The 20,370-nt window shown below is 39.0% G+C and overlaps 1 protein-coding gene and 1 long non-coding RNA gene across 2 annotated transcripts; one reads left to right on the top strand and one right to left on the bottom strand.

Moving 5' to 3' along the window:
• Positions 1–6,734: 6,734 nt before the first annotated feature.
• LOC134214563 (uncharacterized) lies at positions 6,735–7,508 on the bottom strand. Its single transcript, XR_009979831.1, has 3 exons — positions 7,152–7,508; positions 6,997–7,058; positions 6,735–6,895 (listed from the first exon to the last, which is right to left on the bottom strand). It is a non-coding gene; the product is annotated as an uncharacterized LOC134214563 (long non-coding RNA).
• Positions 7,509–13,256: 5,748 nt separating this feature from the next.
• On the top strand, positions 13,257–15,211 carry LOC134214562 (tumor susceptibility gene 101 protein). Its single transcript, XM_062693911.1, has 6 exons — positions 13,257–13,447; positions 13,534–13,618; positions 13,684–14,031; positions 14,093–14,280; positions 14,347–14,690; positions 14,763–15,211. Exons 1-6 carry the CDS (start codon positions 13,409–13,411, stop codon positions 14,947–14,949), a joined length of 1,191 nt encoding a protein of 396 aa, XP_062549895.1. The 5' UTR covers positions 13,257–13,408; the 3' UTR covers positions 14,950–15,211.
• Positions 15,212–20,370: the final 5,159 nt, after the last annotated feature.

Here is a 20,370-nt window from a genome sequence, read left to right as displayed (position 1 = left end):
AAACCATTAGACTACTATAGATTGTATGTCAAACAAAACAATCTACTGTACATTTATTGTAGTTTGCTAACGGTGGAAATACACATATATTGTACTTACCTTAAAACCACAATGAACCCTAATGTCAACAATGCATTCTATAATATTTTTATTGTTCGCAATTGTTGATGAAAAATCTGATCAAAATTAAAATTATTCTATTTCGTTGATCAGAAAATCATTTTTGATGATAAAAATAATATGGTTTTTAAAATACTAGTATACTATATTGAAGCATCCAAAGGGTTGGAATCTTCTTGTGGCGACACCCACTTTTGCACCACATCGTCACTGAATCACTTCTGATTTTACGACGACGGAAATGGAAAATTTGACAAATTTCAAGGTCAAATACAGTTACGGCTATTTGAAAAAAAGTTCGTAGATATTTTCTGTTAAATTTGCCGTTTCCGTCGCCGTTCCGTTGTATTGCGTTTGGGGCTTTAAGAGCAAGATTAAAGTGAAATCAGAAGTGATTCAGTGACGATGTGATGCAAAAGTGGGTGTCGCCACAAGAAGATTCCAACCCTTTGGATGCTTCAATATAGTATACTAGAGTATACTATATTGAAGCATCCAAAGGGTTGGAATCTATAGTATTTTAAAAACCATATTATTTTTATCATCAAAAATGATTTTCTGATCAACGAAATAGAATAATTTTTAATTTTGATCAGATTTTTCATCAACAATTGCGAACAATAAAAATATTAGTCAAATAATAAAGTCAAATCAGAAGTGATTCCGTTTCATTGCTAATTTTCGAAAACTATTCTAGTTTGAATCTGCGGCAAAATATTTAGAACAAGGTCGCTGGTTTCCCCAGAAGTGTTGTTTTCATATTTGAAAGATTTTCAATAAAATGAAATCATTATGTTGCTGCAAAGGGAGGCACCGTAGTTGCAAAGTGGATTGATCCGCAGATAAAATATCGCATTCATACACCAAAACAATTGGAGAAAAAAGAACTGATTTTCTCTCTTAAATAAATATATTTCATTCAGAGAAATTAAAATCATTCTAGCAGCACTGTCGTTTTGACCATGTTTTGGTTTGTATCCGATCCGAGTTTATGTTTATCTCGTTTATGTTTATTAGATATTATTGCCAATCAGAAGTACGATCATGTCCGGCGACTAGGAAACTTGTGTATCTCGAGATAGTTTGATGGTAGATCTACAGCGGCTCAATCCAAAATACTGGAAACGATCCCTTCGAACACCAAAACCGGAGCCTCGACCGGAGCTAAGGTTACTGTCACGTCGGTTTTTGTGTTGGTCGTCAACAAGAGCGGATCCTTTCTGAAGAAGCTCCCAATCGGAAAGCACAGATAACAGACATTGAAGCTAGAACAAATTTTATTGAAAATCCTGTGTAAACTTTTGAATTGATATACGTTGGCCCACTACTGCCATCTACTCAACTGATTGCGGCAGTACCTAAGGATGCAGCTGAATTACAACCGTCGAACGCAGCCAATGCATTTGACAGCCGTAATCGGGCTGCGTTTTCAATAACAATGATCCTTGCGCCATCTCCAATCGATTGCCAAACGCGGTCCCAATTGGGTTGTTTAGGGGTATATATGTTTTTACATATTCTGAATCTGCACAAAAACTGAGCATAACCCCAATTTTTCAGAATTTTGGAGCCCTGAACTATTTTTAATTTGCATTTTAAATTTATATGGGACTTAAAATTTGTTCTTATGCTGCATGGGCCAACTGTCATTCTATGAATGTTAGTGTCATTCTATCGATTTAAATGGCTTTTTGTTTGCTGTATAAAAATGTAAATAAAAGGTTTACAAACAAAATAAAAATATGTTGGAGATCAGAAAAGCAAGCTCTTAAACAATGAAAACCCTAATATTTTTCTTTGCTAAACAACCCAATTTAAAATACATTTGAATTAACGGTTGCGGATGTTTACACACGTATAGGATGCCAGCCTCAACATCTGTTATCTGTGCGGAAAGGTAAGATTATTTACTTGTTCGTTGCGAAAGAAATCAGTGACAAGTGTAAACAATCATCAATTAATATTTGAAACATATGTCAGTTAATTGAAAGATTTATTATAGGTTTCTGTCGTCGACACTACTAATGGCGAATTTCTGACCGAAAGAATCGCGAAGGTGCAGTGCGCGGCAAGACCGATCTCGAGAAGGCCAAAGTACTGTCGTTCCTGTCCCTAGCCCACAATGAGCAGCTACCGGCACTGTCCTCCTGGGTATTTTTCATTATACGGACCGGAGGAGCTGGGCAGCAGTATGAAAAGAAAGAGCAGGAGCCAAAGCCGACTTTTGCCAAAAAGGGGAATGAATTTAAGTCGGTTGAAGAGTTAGATGTCGCCAAGGTGGTTCTCGCTGAGAAACTCAACTAAAAGCAGCTGTTCGATGTCCTACCAAAGGGAACATACAACCAGGTACAACTTTGACGACTTCAAGTATTGCTACTCGAACGAAGATGAGCCAAGTCTATTCGTTACTTCTGGCAGAAGTTCAACTAGGAAAATACTCCAGCTGGTACGGTGCTAACAACAACAACAACAACAGCACATTTTCTGGCGTTTGGTTCTCGCGCGAGAGGATGGGCACGTGGATTACAAAGTGTATACGAGTGGAAGAAACTGGATGCCAGCTCAGACGAAACCAAGGAAGTGGTGAAACAATACTTCAGCTGGTCCGGTGATGATAAGAGAGGGCAAGTTTAAGAGGAATTATCGAAATATGCTTGCTGGCACTCGACCATAACAGCGGGCACAGTTTTTTTGTCTTTATTAAAGAGGGTTTCAGCCCGAGGCTGGCTCATCTCTTAAACTTAATCAGGTTAATTTCTCGAGCGATCGGGTGGAAGTCAAACGTGTGACACCGTATCATTGCTACCATATCTCGCTTAACTTTTCAAAAGGACCTAAGTAACATTTTTTTCATGATTTAATTTGAGCACTGCAATCAAAAGCTTTCATGTTTTTCTATTGATTGCGCTATTCAAATTAATTCGTGAAAAAAATGTTACTTAGGACCTTTTGAAAAGTTAAGCGAGATATCTTTAGGCTTGCTGGTAATGAATAGAGATGTCGCAAATTAATCGATTACTTCGATAAATCGATTCATCGATGTGATAATCGATTAAATTTGAATCGATTATTACCAAACGAGTAATCGATTCAATAATCGAGAGGAATCGAGAGTAATCGATTAATCAGGATTTTACGACATCATAAGGATGTCGCAATAGGATTGATTACCTCGATTGATCGATTAATTTTGAATCGATTACTATCCAACGATTAATCGATTCAATAATCGACAAGGATCGAGAGTAATCGATTAGTTACTAATCGATTATTCGGAATTTTACGACATCTCTAGTAATGAATAAGAAGATGAGTAACTTGTATTCTCGCCTCTTATCTTTCTTTTTATGCTGAATCAAACAGAAAAGCGCGAAAATCAAATAAGAATATTAAATAAGATCCGAAAAACTTAGTTAATAAAATAATACAAACACTCAGTATATCAACACATTGAAGTTAATTTTTGATTGACTAAAATTGAATCAGAATAATTTTTAATTAAACTTAAATGAAATTTACAATATGATTTTTTGTTTTACAATTAACTTTATTAACACGGAAAAATCGACATTTCTTGTGAGACGCATAAAATGATTTACAGCATTACACTTTGCAATATTAATTCAATATTACAAAGTGCAATAATGGTTTGTAAAGATGTGAATCATTTTTTGAACTTCACCAGAAATGTGGATTTTTTTCTCTGTTAGTAAAATAAATTGTAAACCATTAAATTGTATTGTATTTTTATTGCAATACTGGAATAAATTAATTCTAAAATCTACCCAAGTAACCATGAAGCTATATATGCTTGTAAAAAACACAGCCCTAAAAGTTGACTTAAAGTGGAAAAGGGCAATTATAAGACCAAATTAATGGTTCATTACTTTGATATGTTGAAATAAAGCATCAGTAATGCATCGGTGCATTCGTAATGCTGATTTAGAGTATCGTTGTCTGACAGTTGATAAATAAATGTAACTTCACATAGTTAAAATTGATCTAATGCAATTAGCATTTAGCATGCCGATTTGTGATTGATATATGTGCAATATTGTAATGCTTGGTGTTACTTGGGTATTGTACTTCTATAGCAAAACAATAAAAAAAAGTAAGGAAAAACATTAAAATCACAACGTTTTCTATTGTTTCGTCCAAAGAAATCATCCAATTGAAGAACCGTAAAGTCAATTGTTTTGCTCTGAATTTTGTATGGAAATTTTTCGAAATTTTTATTGTAAAGATACATAACAACCCCTATTTTTTATTGTAAAAGTCCCATTTACCATTCATTTTATCGTGCAAAACCATAAATTCTAATGCAATTTTACTGTAAAATTTCCATTACATTTAATGGTAATTATTATGTAATAAATGGTGATGTAACAGTAAAATGTATGGTTTTTCAATTATATTTTTTATCCGGGTATTGTCTATCTGGAATAAATTTATACCGCTTTTTATACCGAAGTTGGATTTTTCTCCAGATACAGGCAAATTTCCCAACTTCGGAAGTAGTGCGCTGGATTCGCCTAAAGATGCGCTAAACAACGCATCAATTAGTTTGACAAATAAAACTTCGGAAGAAAGTTCGGTTCGGAAGTCCCGACTTCCGAATTCTAACTTGGTGCTACGCCGACAATACGGCCGCGCCAAACGATACACCCACTCCAAATAATCTAAACGTTGTTTCCACCTGAATTTTCAGGTACATTTTACGTGCACACGTAGCTGCAAATGCTTCAGAAAAATTCAGGTGAAACTTACGTGTCCTTACGTATCCAAAACTCAGGTAAAACTTACCTGATTTTCACGTAGAATGAAAATTTTATCGAAAAATCAGGTAAAAGTTACGTGAACTTCAGGTGGAAAAAATCTACGTACTTTTTCAGGTGGAAACAACGTGCAGATTTTTTTGGGTGCCGCAATGCTATTCACACTGAAAAAAAATCCGTGGTAGAAACTACTATTTCGTATAGACTACACTCTATTTTCAAACCAACCATGGAATTTCAGTAAATTTTACCATGGTTTCAGCCAAATTCACCACTGTTTCAGTTCAAGTGACAGTCAGTCGATTTTTTTGCCCGTGCACACGCGCATATGACGTCACAGTTCTTTATGTTTCCGTTGAAATCGTGACGTCATGCTCGTTTGGAGACACGTTTGACAGTTCGTTTGGAGACAGAGGATTTATCTTCGCTCATCCATATTTTCCACTATCTATTCATTCATTCATTTATTTAGTCTACATATAAACAGATAACACTGAATCAACAATTTGACGCCACGCCACGGTTCGAAGCCGCATCTCTCCATTCTCGTAAACGCCCCACGCTCGCCAAGTCTGCCCATCTCGCTCGCTGCGCTCCACGCCGTCTCGTACCTGCCGGATCGGAAGCGAACACCATCTTTGCAGGCATTGCTGTCCGGCATTCTTGCAACATGTCTTGCCCATCGTACCCGTCCGGCTTTAGCTACCTTCTGGATACTGGGTTCGCCGTAGCGCTGGGCGAGCTCGTGGTTCATTCTTCGCCACCACACACCGTCTTCTTGCACACCGCCAAAGATGGTCCTAAGCACCCGTCTCTCGAATACCTGAGTGCTTGCAAGTCCTCCTCGAGCATTGTCCATGTTTCATGTCCGTAGAGGACAACCGGTCTTATTAGCGTCTTGTACATGACACATTTGGTGCGGTGGCGAATCTTTTTTGACCGCAGTTTCTTCTGGAGCCGATAGTAGGCCCGACTTCCACAGATGATGCACCTTCGTATTTCACGACTGACATTGTTATCAGCCGTTAGCAAGGATCCGAGGTAGACGAATTCCTCGACCACCTCGAACGTATCCCCGTCTATCGTAACACTGCTTCCCAGGCGGGCCCTGTCACGCTCTGTTCCGCTCACAAGCATGTACTTTGTCTTTGAGGCATTCACCAACAGTCCAACTTTTGTTGCTTCACGTTTTAGGCGGACGTACAGTTCTGCCACCTTTGCAAATGATCGGCCGACAATGTCCATGTCATCCGTGAAACAAATAAATTGATTGGATCTGGTGAAAATCGTATCCCGGCTGTTACTCCCGGCTCTCCGCATGACACCTTCTAGCGCAATGTTGAACAACAGGCACGAAAGTCCATCACCTTGTCTTAGTCCCCGGCGCGATTCGAACGAACTGGAGTGTTCGCCCGAAATCTTCACACAGTTTTGCACACCATCCACCGTAGCTTTGATCAGTCTGCGGTAAGCTTCCCAGGGAAGCTGTTCTCGTCCATAATTTTCCATAGCTCTACGCGGTCTATACACAGAAAGAAAAATCACTATTGAAATTAAAAAAACCGTTGGTAAAAATAAAAAGTTTCATTGGTTCTTTTTCGTAGAGAGTTGCAAATGTTCAAAATAAAAGTACTGTGACTTTTGCGGCAACCATGAATCAAAAGTTGTAAGCCGTTCTGAAATTAAAAGTTTGTACTTTTGAAACAAAATTGTAGAACTGTCAAAACAAAATTTATACACTGGAAAAATAAAAAGATGTTTTCTTCATAAAAAAAAGAATAAAATTCAATTTAATTTTGTTTTTAAATTTTTATTTCATTTATGAAATCATTTCTTAACTTTCTCCGAGACATTTTTTTTATTTAAAATCAATATAAAATGTCTTTTTCAATCAAATACATACAACTTAAAATAAGGCGGTTGGTACTATGCTGCGCTGATGGACCATCTGGTTTTCCCTGGAGCAGGTTTCTGTCGAAATAGGCTTCCATCGATTTTGCCTGATGAAAACAATGCAATAATAATTATAATTTAGTATTCATCCGTAAAGTAGCATGTTCCGCCTTTGTTTATATAGTAAATAAGGGTATTTGTGACCTACCTTTTGATTTTCGTGACATTTGTATGCATTCTGACGTTCTGCTAGCCATTAATCTTTCTGTTCTGTAAAGCAAAAAACATGCATATAATATTTACTGCTGGTCCTTTCAACTATAGGCATTTGGCCCCGAATACTTAAATTTGTTTTTCACCTACCTTAAGAATGTTTTCGATGATAACGATCGGCCTTTATCAGTCGGAGGGCAACAGAGTAGCCGTTCTTTTATTTCAGGTAAAAGATAATGTTTTCTTTTCCGCCGAAATCAGATGGGACTTCTTTGACAGCAGCTGCTCCGGGAACGAGCGGGTGCTGAGTCCTGTTTTATTTGACAGATAAAAAGTTTTCTGTTTGAAAGGATGAACTTTTGAATGTGCTCTCAGTTAAGGTAAAGAATACTTTTAAATCAAACGAAAAACTTTCACAGAGGACAAATTTACTTTCATTTCAATAAAATCGAAACACCTTTCGAAATAAAAGTTCAAAATATTTAATTGAACAATTTTTGTTTTTTCTGTGTACTGTCGTATGCCGCCTTGAAATCAACGAACAGATGATGCGTTGGGACCTGGTATTCACGGCATTTTTGAAGGATTTGCCGTACAGTCAAGATCTGGTCCGTTGTCGAGCGGCCGTCAACGAAGCCGGCTTGATAACTTCTCACGAACTCATTCACTAATGGTGACAGACGACGGAAGATGATCTTGGATATCGCTATGTAGGCGGCATTAAGGATGGTGATCGCTCGAAAGTTCTCACACTCCAGCTTGTCGCCTTTCTTGTAGATGGGGCATGTAACCCCTTCCTTCCACTCCTCCGGTCTCCACTCCTCCACTATCTATAGTAAAATCTATACACACTTAATTTTTTTACCGGCATCTCAGCAAAATGTTAAACTTTTACCGAGAATCGCACAGCCGTGCCCCAGCAAACTTGTTTTTTGCCGAGATTTCTGTCAAAATTGCTGATAATCAGCAAATATTTTGCCAAAAATCAGCTAACAAACGCTATTTTTGCCGGAATATCAGTTATTTATTTTGCTGGCGCACGGCTGTGCGGATTTTTGCCGAGCTGCAGAAATAAAAGTGTGTAGATGACCGAAAGCATGGCTGAGTCGATTTTTTTGCCCGTGCACACGCGCATATGACGTCACAGCCCTTAACGTTTCCATTGAAATCGTGACGTCACACGTTTGACAGTTCGTTTGGAGACAGAGGATTTATCTTCGCTCATCTACACGTAAAAAAAAATAATATTGTTTATCATTAATATTTCTAATACTTTTTTGCCAAAGCAGGCGCTTAATGGCATATATAAGAAAAAACTTAAACATCGCATTAGTCACATACATCCGTAAACTTATACTTTTCATTAACTTATGAATCACTAAATTAATGATTTCGTGTGTGCTACTTCTACGTGAAGTTAAACGATTTACAATGATATGGAAATGCTAATATCATCTTCCAAACTTGGACGTACATGTTCATGATAGAATTAGAGGCGAAAGTATAGAATTGATAGTTCCGTTAGGATACGGCAGGCATGAAGAATGTGAAAAAAAATGAAGAATGTTTTTATTGTCCGATTTTCTGGATATGATACACTGCGCGGCGTTTGTAATGTTCCCAAATGGGTACTTGCACAAAACTTCACGCGGCGAATGACTGTCGAAAGGTACGGCCGCGCCAAACGATACACCGCAATGCTATTCACCCATAAGAATCAAGTAACCCGCATGGAAATAAATCTAACAGAGAACAGGAATCTACCTGGATAAGATGCAAACCATCTTAGTCAAGATTCATTTTCATCTTGGGCACGAACCAAGTCCTTTTTAAGTCTTATCATTTGTGTGTGTACACTCACACTGCTGAGTGCTGAGAATCGAAGCGGTTCTGCTGTCAAAAATTTTCCATAATATAGTTCGCGCGCGCATGTGCTTGATCGGCCTTTTTATTCAATCCAAGATAAATTTTAACTTTCAGTCGGAACTCGCCGTTTAAATTATCGGAAGGTGGACAAAGGCACTTCTCAACCTTTCTCAACTAATGATCAATCGATCAGATCGGACGAAACACTAATGTCGAATAAGAACCCCCGAGGAGCAACAGCAAAAAGTGTGGGAAAGCGGGATCGAACAACGGAATCCTATAGTGCTGCTAAATATTTCTAATGAGCTTCAAGGCTTAAAGACGACGGTCACCGATGCGGATTTCATATGGGCGATGGCATGTATCAAAAATGATTCAGATCATCGGGAAATTTCTGGTGAGTATTATGCTCTAGCTTTCAATCCGCAAATGTTCACTTTTATCATACCCATATGACCAAAACGTAAATGTTTCTTACAGAAATACCTGATCGGGTAAGCGAAACCGGACACTTTCCTGGCCGACATTCACAAAAATGGGTAGACGAAAACTTATTTCAACGTGCAGCTGCATCTGATGGCTACGAACCAATGTTGGACACCCGTGTTCCAAATCCCACCCTCTTGCAGAACCAAGCCGCTGTCGACCGTCGAAAATTACATCAATTTCCATTCAGCTTCCGGCCTCGCTCCTTGTTCCAGCTTTGACGTCTTTTAAAACCATAGAACCTCTCGGGAACTCCGTCACGCTCGAAACCATCATAACCATCACATTAACCAGGATCAAAAGTTGTGACGAACACGGAACTGTGGGACCAAGTGTGGGACCCACGAACATTCCAGCCGCTGCGAACGGTTTTGGCTCTGGAACAGTGTCATATTCTTGCCGCAGAATGTGATATACGGTATCTGTATCGTTAGGTTGGCCTGTTTTCTTCGGGGATAACGATCGATCACCATGCTCACAAAACAGTCGGATCTGCGGCCACTTGATCCCAGCAGATCCACATATATTTCTCGAAATAGCTTTGTCATTGAAGCGGACAATTCATAAAACGTTTATTTATTATAACTTACGAATAAAAAAAATAAAAATATGTGTGTTTAAATTTCAGAAAGTTATTTTTTAGATTGTAATGTAAACAAGCCGAAAAAAACAAAAAAAAATAATAATAACAGAGAAAAGAAAAAGAAGAAGCAATATGGTACCCACATCTAGGAGAAGTCTAGAAGACCCGTGGTATTCGAGTCTAGAAGATATCGAGGTAATATCTAAGAGACCACACCTGTCATATCCCTACCGGTTCAAACGGTCTACTCGTCTAAAATTTGAGGTAGACACCGGTTTAAACGGTTGTTGCATTTGAGGCGGATTTGAGGTCTGACAGGTTCTAGAAATCGACCAAAAATATCTAGGAGACTCATTTTTTTGTCTCAGAGATATCACGGGAGATTTCTAGAAGACGTTTCCGAGCGGGAAACGGAGTGCAGAAGGCGCGGCGGTACCTTTCATAAAGGGTTCGCCGCGTGCAATTTTGAGAAAATCAGGCAATATAGAAGTCGATTTGAAAGCGAGCGGAGGGCAATATTTGTGATGGCACATATCACACGACCTTCCTTCTGCCAAGCTCCCGTACACTGACAAAAATCCAATCATATCCATTATGAGTGGCACACATAAATTTTGACTATAGCATTTCCCACATAACGGCTATGTGAATTCGCATAGCATATATGTGGAAACACACATACCCGTTATTAACTAATGATATTTATGTGGATTCTCCTATAGCGGGTGGTTATTAATGCACACATAAAATTTATTTGTAAATTTCTTTAGATTTTTGCCAATAAAAATGTGTGGATTTTTGTTAGTGTATGAAGGGGGAGGCGGGAGGGAAGAATATCAGTGTGGAAGCTGATATATATAGTGTGATATGTGCCATCACAAATATTGCCCTCCGCTCGCTTTTAAATCGACTTCTATAAAAACATTCTTCATGCCTGCCGTATCCTAACGGAACTATCAATTCTATACTTCCGCCTCTAATTCTATCATGAACATGTACGTCCAAGTTTGGAAGATGATATTAGCATTTCTATATCATTGTAAAACTTATGAATGTTATTAGCTTTTTGATAAAGGTGGCATTCATTGGGTGGCATAATGAAGAGTATAAGTATTTTCGAATGGTTTTTTGCCATAACATTATAAGGTTATTTTTTACGTGTATATATTCCACTATCTACACGGAACCGCGAAACAACTCACTTGACGGTTCCTTTCACTCAAATCCGACCTTGCGTGGAAGAAGCCAAAAATAAGTAAAATGCAAAAAAATCCGGTGAGTACTCTGCCTTTACTCCCGTGTTGAATTTTCACCCACTATGAAGTTTCACCAACTCAAATTTATGTTATTTTCACTCACTCGAGACTATGGTGAAAACAACTCAAATTTGGCTTCTTCCACGGAACAGCATACGTTGGGTCGATGCAGCTCTCTTTGTTTATAATAACCAGTGTTGCCACATTTTTATCTGTACCATGGCCACAAAAATCTTTTTCATCTGTACCAGACAATATGGAAAATTACCCATAAATGTACAATTATAAGTCAATTAAGCGATGCAAACTATAGATAGTGGAATAAATATATAGATGAGCGAAGATAAATCCTCTGTCTCCAAACGAACTGTCAATCGTGTCTCCAAACGAGCATTACGTCATGATTTCAATGGAAATGTTAAGGGCAGTGACGTCATATGCGCGTGTGCACGGTCAAAAAAATCGACTCAGCAAAGCTTTCGCTCATCTATAGATTCTACTATAGATAGTAGTATCCATTGTCCTGAGTTTTGAGTTTATGAGTTTATGAGTTTTGCCTACTGTTCTCATCTGGAAAAATCTCAAATGAAAATCGCAATCATTCCTATCGTCAGAGAATGATTAACAGAAGTAAATTTACTTTTCTAATGCTGTGTTAAAAATCTGTACCAATCTATCTCAAAGTTGAGTTCTTTAAACTTTTTTTTAGGTTCTTTATTTTTTCTGTGTATACTTAAAATCTCGCTTAAAATAACCCTCGGAATGGTAGTTTCAACCGCAAATTTTTTTTTTGCGTGCAGGGACTGAGTGAAATTGTATTGCCATCTCTTTTTTCCCACGGAAAAGCTACTCAATTTTCGTAAAAAGTGGAACTACTCAAAAATTGAGTAGTTCCACTTTTTACGAAAATTGAGTAACTTTTCCGTGCCGTGGGAAAAAAAGAGACGGCAATACAATTTCACTCAGTCTCTGAGTGATTTGAAACGGGCGTGCAGATCATTACTTTTCACGCTCATTTTGATTTTACTCACCGGTGAGTAGTTTTTTATTGCTGTCTCTTTTTTTCCCACAGAAATTTTACTCACTTTTTGAAAAAAAGTGGAACCACTCAAATTTTGAGTGGTTCCACTTTTTATAAAAAGTGAGTAAAATTTCTGTGGGAAAAAAAGAGACGGCAATACAAAACTACTCACTATTGAGTAGAAAAAAATGAGCGTGTTTTTTAGAATAATTTTATTTACACTGAAAACCAAAACTACCCAAAAGTGGGTTGTTTGCACTCAAAACCGTGGTTTGGGCCAATACCCCAAATTTGAGTAAAATGACTTTTCTGGCACTAGGTAGTTTGCCTTTAATCCTATGTAAACAATTTACCCAAAGCTGAGTTTAATTTATCCAAAGCGGACCTTGATCATAACCCAAAATAGAGAATATTGAATTTACTCAAATTTGGGTTATTGGGCTGAGCAACCTCGGTGAGGTGTTTGCATCTTGCTCTTGTTTTGATAGCAATCATGGGAAAGAAAGGGAAAACTACCCAAATTTGGGTATATTTTTTTTCGATATTCTTACCAGTGCGTAAATTGAACTCAAATTTTGGGTTGATTTATCTGTCCGTGTACACAGAAAAAATAAAAAACCTAAAAAAAAAGTTTAAAGAACTCAACTTTGAGTACGAAGTTCAAATTTTTAACTCAATTAAATAGGTAGTTTTCTCACTCTCATGAGAATGATATCATAAACAAAGAGAGCTGCCTCGACCCAATGTGTGCTGTTCCGTGGAAGAAGCTAAATTTGAGTTGTTTTCATCATAGTCTCGAGTGAGTGAAAATAACATAAATTTGAGTTGGTGAAACTTCATAGTGGGTGAAAATTCAATACAGGAGTAAAGGCAAATTACTCACCGGATTTTTCGCATTTAACTTATTTTTGGCTTCTTTCACGCAAGGGCGGATTTGAGTGAAAGGAACCATAAAGTGAGTTGTATCGCAATTCCGTGTACGTTAACATTTTGATGGCAGCACTGCTGAGTACTGTCATCTGAAATATTTCTTATATGACAATGCTGATCATTCAATCCATTCGTCGTCATTGATGTTTCTGAAGAAAATACTTTTTGGATTTTACGGAAAAATACCTAATTACTTTTGGAATTCTAAGTTAGTTCTTAAATTGCTAAACCCGTGGAAATCGAAGCATCGGCCTGAAAAACAACAATGTCAAAACTGGAAGATATTGGTCGAATGCTGGTGAACGTGAGTATAAAAGCGAGAAAGTTGTCCAGAGATGAAAATATAATTGATTAAACAATTTCATGTATTGCATTAATACAAACGGTCAGTATATAGATCCCACTTCTACTAAAAAGGACGTAGCCGATTGTGTGAAGCAGTACAAAGCACTGACATGTCGGTACGAGGAATACGGTGAGTCATATTAATTAATTATTGCCTCGATTCGTAAAGATAACTATCATCCGATTTCTTTGCAGTTTTCAATGATGGGTCAGTGAAGCATTTGATCAATCTACAGGGAACTATACCGGTGCGGTACAAGGGCAACACTTACCACATTCCGATTTGCATCTGGCTTCTTGACACGCACCCTCGCTATGCTCCAATTTGCTACGTCAAACCGACGTCCGACATGCACATCAAGGTTTCCATGTACGTGGACCACAATGGGAAAATTTATCTGCCGTACCTTCACGATTGGACCCCCATGCAGTCCGATCTGCTCGGGCTAATCCAGGTGATGATTGTTACGTTCGGGGATTTCCCACCAGTGTACTCAAAACCGAAGCAGCAGCCGAAGGAACAGGCAACGCCCTATCCAACACGTAAGATTATTGCAATGGTGGACAATTTCTTGGAATGATAAATTTTGTTGTCTCATTACAGAAACATTTATGCCACAACCGCCAACAACCACGCAGAGTCCTTTTTGTCCGTATCCCGGGCAACAATTTCCGCCTTATCCACCGGCAGTTGCAGGATACGGTGGGTATGGTCAGCAGTCAACTGGCGGTGGCTATCCCCCGTACATGCCGCCTAATATGCCAACTGCATCCGGATACAACGCGGGCTATGTATGAACACTGAAGCGTACAATTTGCGTATACCTATTTGTTTTTCTGTAATGCATTTCATTTCAGAATCCATTGTCACAAGGTACGGGTACAATCACTGAGGAGCACATAAAAGCATCTCTCGTGAGTGCGGTCGAAGATAAGCTGAAGCGAAGAATTCAGGAAAAGGTGAACCAGTGCCAGGCGGAGATCCAAACACTTAAGCGAACCCAACAGGAACTGAACGAAGGCCAGAGCAAGATCAACGATATCATCGGTCGTTTGGAACGTGACCAACAAGAGCTGACGAAAAGCATTGCCGTACTCCACGACAAAGATCAGGAGCTTGAGCGAGCGCTCGAGAGTCTGGAAAAGGTGGAAGGCATTGATGTAGATGAAGCCGTAACGACCACTGCTCCGCTATATAAGCAGTAAGTATAATTGACGACGATTTAGTGACAAGGTGGGTAGGTAATCAAATGTTCGAACTATTACTATTATAGGCTACTGAACGCTTATGCCGAAGAGGCAGCTATTGAGGATGCAGTCTACTACATGGGTGAGGCACTTCGTAGCGGCGTGATCGATCTGGAAGTATTCCTCAAAAATGTTCGCCAATTGTCGCGGAAGCAGTTTATGCTGAGAGCGCTGATGCAAAAATGTCGACAGAAAGCGGGTTTCAGTGTCTGAGGTGTAAACGAAGGCCATCGATAAAGGAAGACCGTTTATTAGGTTGTACATACGGTTTTGTTTAGGGGGATAAACAGCGTTTCACGGAAACAAATCGCTGACTGTGCATTACAAACATCAGAAGCGTCTCATTACTGCGAGAATTATTACTATTACTATATTGATTATTGCTATATTTTATGTTTATTCACTGCGATTGTCTTGTGCTGTAAAGTGTTCTAGGAGCAGACATTATACAATAATAAAATTTGTTTGACTGCAATATTGCGTGTTGTTTGCTGCAGGTTGCATCTAGAGTTTGTGGAACAATAATTATTTAAGACCGGTTTTGATCACCATTTGCTGCTCGCCTGATATACTACTTAGCATTTTTGTTTTTGTTATACTAGGGGAAACCGCCAAATGTTGAACGGCTAATTTTGTCGCCTATTGTTGAACTCCCATAAGAAATGCACGTGCGTTCAACAATAGGCGAAGAAATTAGCCGTTCAACATTTGACGAATTACCCTACTCAAAATCGGAATGGAAGGAAGTTGATAAAGTAATAGGTAATTCGTCAAATGTTGAACGGCAGATTTCTTCGCCTACTGTTGAACGCACGTGCATTTCTTATGGGAGTTCAACAATAGGCGACAAAATTAGCCGTTCAACATTTGGCGGTTTCCCCTAAACAAATAGAATCAATAATTGATACCTCAAGCAAGCAGCAAGTAGGAAAAAAGGCTGAAAATTAGCAAAGGGGCCAATTGTGAGAACAAGCGTAGTTAAAAACTTTGTAATTTTGTCTGACGGAATGACTCGGATAGTTATGTGAAGATCACAATCAAGAATTTATTCTACGACAAATTTTGAATTATAAAGTTGGATTGATCCTTTGGCTTGTCTGTTTTTCGATTGGCAGAGTTTCGTGTGGCAAAAATTACGATGGCTCGACAGAGAAAACACACATCTTGAAAGCTGTTGTAGTATTTTCGTCCCTTGCAGCTATCGATATCAACCGAAACAGTACTGTCAAATGGAGTGATTTGCAACACTTGCATTTTCTATAAGGTTGAGTTTGTTTTCGGCTCTCGACAGAGCAACACGTTATTGTTCGGTACGAAGCACGCGGTAGCTGTCTGTTGTTTGGCTGTTCATTATACCTATTCGAATGGTTACTCGAAAATGCGTAAAATGTTTTCGAGTCAATCCGACCAGCACCAGCCAGTTGATGGGTAACCTACCCGCTGCAAGAGTCGTACCCTCGCCTACGTTTGCAGTTACCGGCGTGGACTATGCCGGACCGTTCCTCATTAAACAAGGGGTGCGTCGACCAGCCTTGATCAAAGCATACGCAGCCGTTTATGTGTGCATGACAACCAAGGCCGTCCACTTGGAAGCTGTATCCGACTTGAGTACCGATGCCTTTCTGGCGTCCCTGAAGCGTTTCATTGGCCGACGAGGAATGGTTCAGCAGTTGCACTCGGATAACGCAACAAATTTCCGAGGTGCACACAACGAACTGAACCAACTGTTTCAACAATCTCGCAACCAACAAACTGTAGAGAGGACATTCAAGGCTTCTGCCACAACCGTGGCATCGAATGGCGTTTTATTCCGGCAGAAGCACCAGAATTCGGCAGCCTCTGGGAGGCCGCAGTTAAATCTGCGAAAACTCACCTCAAGCGCATTGTTGGTAATGTAAGGTTGACGTTCGAGGAGTTAACTACCGTCTTGATTGAAATTGAAGCTGTGCTGAACTCGCGACCCCTATTTGCCATTTCAAACGACCCTGGAGACCCGCTGGTGATCACACCGGCGCACTATCTTATAGGACGACCGCTCACAGCTGTACCCGAACCTTCTCTGGAAGACGTCGTGGTCAATCGTTTAACGCGATGGCAACATCTCTAGCTCATGTGGGAACATTTCTGGCGTGCTTGGAGTCGGGAATACCTCAACACTTTGCAACCCAGGAAGAAAAAATCTTCGCACTCAACCGAACATAAAGGAGGGTATGGTTGTCCTTCTCCATGACCGGAATCAACCTCCTCTTAATTGGAAAATGCGCCGTATTACAGCGGTCTATCTCGGTGATGATGACCTGGTCCGAGCTGTCGACGTGCGTTCCGGAGGAACTACCTTTCGTCGTCCCATCAACAAGATTTCCGTTTTACCTATCGAAGACGATGCGGTTATTTCCGAATTCGCTACGACAGTTGAGTGTCCTCAATCGGGGGAGTATGTTCCGTCACCCGACGGAAGCGAGCGAAACAGCATTACATGATTCACCAACCAACGAGTGCCACGCGATCTGTTCATCTCTTTTGTTACCGTAGCTCTGACAACGTACGTCTGTTGCGCCCTGAGTTGAACCGGCAGCATCGGTAGCGTGAAGTTACCAAGTTCTATCGCGTCCAAGTGGCACAGCAGCAAGCCGTTTTTAAATTGTATTTGGCAGATTAACAATAAATAGTTTTTAGTGGATTTGACAGTTTTTCTTGTGTTTTAAAGCCCTACCGAAGAGAAGAATTTTGTCCCCAGCAATAGCTTTGCAAATTGCCTCCGTAGTGAAGTGTTCCCCTGTAAACATTTCCGTACAGTCCACTGTGAGTTCGACCCACCCTGATTGGGCTCGAACACCACTACTGTGCAGATTTTCCGACAGTACTTCTATGGAAACTGAATCAAAGGCGCCCTGAATATCCAAGAAAACTGAAGCCAGTTGCTCCTTGTGCGCATAGATCAGCTGTATATCTGAAGAGAGCAACGCTAGACAATCATTTGTTCCTTTACCTTTTCGAAAACCGAACTGAGTATTTGACAATAATGCATTTTGCTCGACCCAATGGTCAATTCTTGAAAGGATCATTTTCTCCAATAATTTCCTCATGCACGATAGCATGGCAATCGGTCGGTATCAATTGTGATCAGACGCTGGTTTCCCAGATTGTGCCACGTTTGGCCTAAAGTCGTTTGGCCTAATGCCGTTTGGCATAAGGTCGTTTGGCCTAAAGTCATTTGGCCTAATGGTCGTTTGGCCTAATGGACGATTGGCCTAATGGTCGTTTGGCCTAATGGTCGTTTGGCATAATAGGTACATATAGGCGTAAACGATTGAAATATATTGTTTATATGAAATTCTTTTTGTAGGTGCAAAATAAAGCCATGTGCAGTGATCAAAAAGCGAAATACAAACTAACGTTAAAATATTGCAAATCACTTTTATAATACAATAAATCCAGGAATTTATAATAGGAAGGTATAAAAAACAATGAATCAGATGTTTTGGCAATGTCGACATATGAAAACAGTATAACTTGAAAGAACTGATGATGCTTTAAAGAAGGCAGCATTTTTGGAAAATACTTGTCATATGCAATACCAAAGCAACATGCAGTAAAACTTGAAAGGAAAGCACATGCTTTAAAGAAGGTGTCAACCATAGAATAAAGATTGTATGTTTCCTATACAATGTCAAAACTGTAAAACTCAAAATACAAACCCCAATCGATTTTGGCATCACGTTCAGAACATTTATGTTGCCAAAATCGAATGGTTTTGTTTTCTTATGATACTTTAGCATTTCTTCACTTTTGTGACGCTAGCCACACTGTGACCCTTTTTACATTAAGATACTCATTTTCTTTTATTTATGTTGTAAAACTATGTTGATTTTTCTCAAAATTGAGCCCACAGAATTTTATTTCGAAATGAAACCCAATTTTAATCATCTTTGAGGGGAATTAATGATTCTTCGGCGGAAACATGTTGTTTTATTTTTAAAAATCAAAATCTTTATCCAAAATATTATTTTTCAGGCAAATTATACATTGAAGAAAGTGAGTTTCCAAACAAAACATCAAAAACTGTACTCCAGGCAATATTCGGCTAAAATTGAATTAAATCGCTTATCAGCAGAGTGAACCCAAACTTATGGCCATATAGTGAATGAACTTAAACTTTTGGCCGCCAGCCGTCTCCCTAATAAAGAAAATAATAATAATAATAATAATAATAAACTTTTAGCCAATGCATACTATGCACTTGAGTAAACATTTTGATTTTTAAAATAAAACAAAAATTTTCCGCCGAAAATCATCAATGCCCCTCAAAGATGATTAAAATTGGGTTCCATATCACTTTTCATTTCGAAATTTGTGGGCTCAATTTAGAGAAAAATCAACATATTTTTACAACATAATAATAAGACAAATGAGTATCTTAATGTAATATTTTAGAACATAAAAAAATGGAAATTGTTAGTTTAAAATACCTACGGTGTAAGATCTACTCAAATTCTTTGTATCGAGCTAACAATACCCGAAATCGGATGTAAGACGGCGAAAATACGACCAAAAACTTTTGCCTATATTTTTAGAGGGCGAACCCAAACTTTTGGCCGGGAGTGTACATATCGTATGTGACTGACGATGACTATCGGATAATGTTGTTGTACACCAATAATAGTAATGTGAACATTTTCACATATTTTACTAGAAAGAATAATTTACGTTTTTCAAATTATGCCAAACGACCATTAGGCCAAACAACCATTAGGCCAAACGACTTTAGGCCAAATGACCATTAGGCCAAACGGCCTTATGCCAAACGTCATTAGGCCAAACAACTTTAGGCCAAATGACCTACAACCGGTTTCCCAGGCTTTTGAATAGCTATAACTTTGACCTGTCGCCATTCTGGGGGCACAATGTTGTACTCCATGAAACAGTTGTACAGGTCAAGTAATCGTCTTTTAGCGATATCTGGGAGGTTTTTAAGAAGATTGAATTTGATATTATCGCATCCCGGAGAAGAATTGTTTGATGAAAGAAGAGACATAGATAGTTCCAGCATTGAGAATGGTCCAACCAAAGAACCGGGATCAAGCGATGATTCTCGAAATAGCGGTTCATCTGGTACGGATCTGGACAGACCTTTTTTGCGAAGTTGAATATCCATCGATTGGAGTATTCTTCACTCTCGTTGGTGGAAATGCGGTTCCGCATATTGCGGGCCGTTTTCCAAAGTGTTGTCATTGAGGTTTCTCGTGATAGTCCTTCGACAAAACGTCGCCAGTAGCTACGTTTTTTTAGCCTTGATAAGATTTTTGAGCTTTCCCTCAAACCTCAAATACTCTTCGAAAAGTTCATATCTTCCGTGTTTACGAAAAGCCTTGAAGGCATCAGATTTCTCGGAATACAACTTAGTACATTCATCATCCCATCCAAGAGTGGCTGGTCTTCTTATGACAGATGTACTTGGAACGCGTCGTTTCTGAGCTTCTAGTGCGCTTTTATGAATCAATTCGGTAAGGAATCGATACTCATCCAGAGGAGGAAGAAAATCAGTTGATTCAATACCAATTTTAACCGCCGATGGAAATTTTTGCCAGTCGTTTTTCGTGAGGTCGAAAGGAACATTAACTGGCACTGATCGTT

This window comes from Armigeres subalbatus, chromosome 2, assembly GCF_024139115.2.
Source record: "Armigeres subalbatus isolate Guangzhou_Male chromosome 2, GZ_Asu_2, whole genome shotgun sequence".
In the NCBI taxonomy this organism is placed as follows: domain Eukaryota; kingdom Metazoa; phylum Arthropoda; class Insecta; order Diptera; family Culicidae; genus Armigeres; species Armigeres subalbatus.
The sequence above is the reverse complement of the archived record's forward strand: the minus strand, read 5'-3'. Positions and strand labels throughout refer to the sequence as shown.

Excerpts from the sequence above, each read along its gene's own strand:
- LOC134214562 (XM_062693911.1), top strand. The coding sequence starts at position 13,409 with ATGTCAAAACTGGAAGATATTGGTCGAATGCTGGTGAAC. Across the intron at positions 14,032-14,092 it reads GGCAACGCCCTATCCAACAC|AAACATTTATGCCACAACCG; the intron begins GTAAGATTATTG and ends GTCTCATTACAG. Across the intron at positions 14,691-14,762 it reads ACTGCTCCGCTATATAAGCA|GCTACTGAACGCTTATGCCG; the intron begins GTAAGTATAATT and ends TTACTATTATAG.